Here is a 3,909-nt window from a genome sequence, read left to right on the forward strand (position 1 = left end):
GATCATGATGGAACATGGAGAGATGTAGCAGTACTAGATTAGGATCGCACAACAGATTTTGCCTGCAAAAAGGAAGGATTTAGATAACAGAAAAGAAAGCTGTAGGCTGTAGCTGGGCGACCGGCAGATTCTTGGAAGTGAAGGAACAGGATTCGGCACACGTCGTGTCGACTGATGATGATAAGAATACTTCTATCAGACTCAGAGTAGACTCTACAGTTGAGAAAGTCATTCTGCCAGCATCTGATCTACCACCCCTACCCATATGGGTCGAAAGGATTTGACTGCCATTTCGCGGCGGTGTGAAAGAAAACATATTCTCCTTCCAGATGAACAACGGTTCGAGATGGCGAACTTGCGAGATGTTGATGTTTGCTCGAGAGTCTTGTGTGTGAAGGTTCCCGCAAATAATTGTGTTCAAAGTTTGCAGTGGTATCATCAGTCTGATGTCTGAAAGACTGGGCATCTGAACAATCTTTTGCGAACTTTGCGAAAAAAGCGATGAAACGCCGCGGAATGGATCGGCCGAGCATGAAAAGATGGCATAAAGGCGGAGATGAAGGGACTGAAAGTTCAAAGGAGATTTAAGGTTGAATGCAAGCACGAGCTTTCCGTGGCCTCCGGACCTATACTGTACTGTACTGACGATGCAACGTGGAAACAGATTGTGATATATGCTAAAGCAGATGAGCACTAGACCGATTCCATCAGAATGCAATCCAGATGCATTATACGAGCACTGTACACTACAGAAACCCATGCCATCAGAATTGCAGAACAGTGTAGCTCAAGCAACAAGAGAATGCGTGAGCAGGATCATCGAAAAAGGCCGAAAGCCACCAGAGGACCAGGTGAGCTGCTCCTCAGTTTGCAAGATTCGGATAGCGCCACAATTCGCATAACGAACACTACAAGATATAGGAGCACCCCATTGCTGCTGTTCCGGTAATCTGGGGCATCTATATCTTGGAACTGAAATCCACACACATTATACAAACAAACTGGATGGCCACATTACACGAAAACGACCAATGCGAATGCAGAACAGTGTAGAACAGTGTAGATCAAGCCACAAGAGAATGTGCAAGCAGGATCAGCGAAAACCATACAAAGAGGAACAGATGAGCTGCTCCTCAGTTTGCTAGAACAATGTTCACGACATGCCTTTTGTAGAACAAAGATGTTCGGACGACACCACAATTCGCATCATAACAAATACAAGAGATACATATATATCGCATTGTTCCTGCTCCGGTAATTCGGGGCATCAGATGTCTTAGGAGGACAAACATATACCTGAAAGGAAACATGATATTGCTCTGAAACTGTAGTAAGTCTGACTGACAAACAATGGTCTCTACCAAAAATTTGCAACTACACACGGTATCTACCAAGGATAATTTCTTTCTAGCAGTATGAACTTTAATACAACCCCACCAGAATTACAGGCCAAAAGGAGTCAAAGGGACCCAACTAACACCTAGAGCGTCGTGAGATCCATGTGAGCATCCTTTTGCAGAATCACCACTTCTCTGTTCGCACCTAGGTAGAACAGCACCCTTTCTTCATGTTGCCGGATGAATCGGCAACATTGATGGTGGTTCCTTGAGTCGGAGGTCCACTTCCTGCAGCCTCCTGGGCAGCCAGCGCCTTCTTGCTTATGATCTGATGGATGTCGGAAAGGATAGTCTGAAACGCCTTCTCAACGTTCAAGGCTTCCAGTGCCGAGGTCTCAAGGAAGGATAGCCCTTCCTTCTCTGCTAATGCCTGTCCTTCTTCCTCCTGAACTGACCTCAGGTGGTTAAGGTCGGATTTGTTTCCAACCATCATAATGACGATGTTGGAGTCAGCATGGTTACGGAGCTCACTGAGCCACCTATTGATGTTTTCGAATGATAGCTTCTTTGTTATGTCATACACCAAAAGAGCTCCCACAGCTCCCCTGTAGTAAGCACTTGTGATTGCACGGTACCTCTCTTGGCCAGCAGTATCCCATATCTGAGCTTTAATGGTCTTGCCTTCTACCTGTAATCATACTTCCAAACTCAATCAGAAAACCAACAGAACTAAAATGGTAATTCACACAATACCTTTTTTAAAGAAATGGAACATGAAAATTCACTTGCTAAAACAAAACTTGTCAGAGACATGCACATGGCAAAAAAAAAAAAAAAACAAGCATATGGTAGATGCATTATCGCAGAAAAAGTCCGTGCAATGGAAATAGATCATGAGGTCTGACTATGCTGGAGCTTTAACCTGAGTACATGATAAAATTAAACAGCTCCTTAAACATAAAAGTTCATACCTCTGTTCCTAAATATGAGACGTTTTGGCAGTTCCTAAATACGAGACGTTTTGGAACAGAGGTGTAATAGATTGATCAAGAACCTCTTCTACATAAACAGGCCGTGCTTCGAGAGATGAACATCGAAAGCTCCGATCCATGAATTATGAGAATACAGCGCTCAGACACTCCGTGAACTGCGTCAGCCATTCAAATTCAAGTGCCAGCGAAAACCAAATGTCCTGCATAACTAAAATTGCTGCCAGTTTATGAACATTTGTTCCTCTGAAACTACTGAGAAAGGAGCATGAAACCGACAAACTGTAGATAGTTTCTATAAACTAGCAAGAACAAGTGTTAGTCACAATTGCAAGTTTCCTTTTTTTTTTCTTTTCGATGAAAAATGGACGCTATAAAAGCCAGATCTGATTTAAAGTTGACACTGTCCTTGCAGACTCGACTTGGAACATTTCTCTGCAACCAATTCCAAGGGTCTCCTGACCACCAGATAAAACAAATGGCACACACAACACAATGATGCAAAAAGCAACCGTGGGTACTAGGCTAATCAACAGGCAACACGTGCAAAAGGGACATCATCATCAAAGAGATTAGCTTAATTTGGAACGATCTAGATCAAAACATGTACATCGAGAGCGCATGCATCCCGAGGCCACTAAAACCGTGGAGGGGAAAAAATCGCTAGATCGTGATCGCGAGAAGGGGCGGAGAGATGACCTGGAGGGTGCGGGTGGCGAACTCGACGCCGATGGTGGACTTGGACTCGAGGCAGAACTCGTTGCGGGTGAAGCGGGAGAGGATGTTGGACTTGCCGACGCCGGAGTCGCCGATGAGCACGATCTTGAAGAGGTAGTCGTACTCGTTGTCCACCCGGTGCGCCATGTGCCGCCGCCGCCGCCCGCCGACGCGGATCCTGCACCAACCGCGCGGCCGAGATCCAGCCGAGGCGGAGATCAGTCGGTAGGTGAGGAAAGGGAGAAAGGGAAGGGATCGGCCGAGGCGCGGGATCCGGCAAAGGCGGAGGGGATCGCCGGCGGAGGGAATCGCGCGTACCTGGGATTCGATTCGGTTGCGGATTCGCCGGTGGGGGGAGGCGCCGGAGGGGGAGGGGGAGGAGGTGGGTGGAGGAAGGAAGGGGGGATGGAAAGAAACGGAAACGAAACGAGAGGCGGAGTGGGGGCGGTGGTGGGTATACAGCGGGGCAGCCAGCCCAAGGCCAAATGGTTGCTGATTAATTATTGATGAGGATTAGTTTACAGTTATCATCAACGTTTTATTTTTAGAAGATGGGATTACTATTTTGTTATTTGGGGTCAGGGAGAGGGTTAAATCATCCCTTCCCAAAAGAAAATGTTAATAACAAGTATTTTTTTTCTCGAATCATGTGTATCATTCATTAAAAGAGAAGGGGGAGACTCCCGAAGCTTACATATCATATTTATATGCTGGCATTCTCCGACACCACCATTTTACCCGTCAGCCTACTATGTCACCGCATCCCACCCTCCTACCTCTACCTCAAACCCCCCAGTGTTACCCTTCGACAGTCCTGCCTTGGCCCACAGCCTACCTTCATATCCGCTGCGTCATCTGGGACAACG

General features: G+C 46.6%; 1 protein-coding gene across 1 annotated transcript; it reads right to left on the reverse strand.

Moving 5' to 3' along the window:
- Nucleotides 1–1,209: 1,209 nt before the first annotated feature.
- Nucleotides 1,210–3,492, reverse strand: LOC119312565 (ras-related protein Rab11C-like). Its single transcript, XM_037588294.1, has 3 exons — nucleotides 3,362–3,492; nucleotides 3,026–3,221; nucleotides 1,210–2,025 (listed from the first exon to the last, which is right to left on the reverse strand). The coding sequence occupies exons 2-3, from the start codon at nucleotides 3,188–3,190 to the stop codon at nucleotides 1,543–1,545; spliced, it is 648 nt and encodes a 215-aa protein (XP_037444191.1). The 5' UTR covers nucleotides 3,191–3,221; nucleotides 3,362–3,492; the 3' UTR covers nucleotides 1,210–1,542.
- Between the last annotated feature and the right edge of the window lie 417 nt (nucleotides 3,493–3,909).

This window comes from Triticum dicoccoides, chromosome 5B, assembly GCF_002162155.2.
Source record: "Triticum dicoccoides isolate Atlit2015 ecotype Zavitan chromosome 5B, WEW_v2.0, whole genome shotgun sequence".
Lineage (NCBI taxonomy): Eukaryota > Viridiplantae > Streptophyta > Magnoliopsida > Poales > Poaceae > Triticum > Triticum dicoccoides.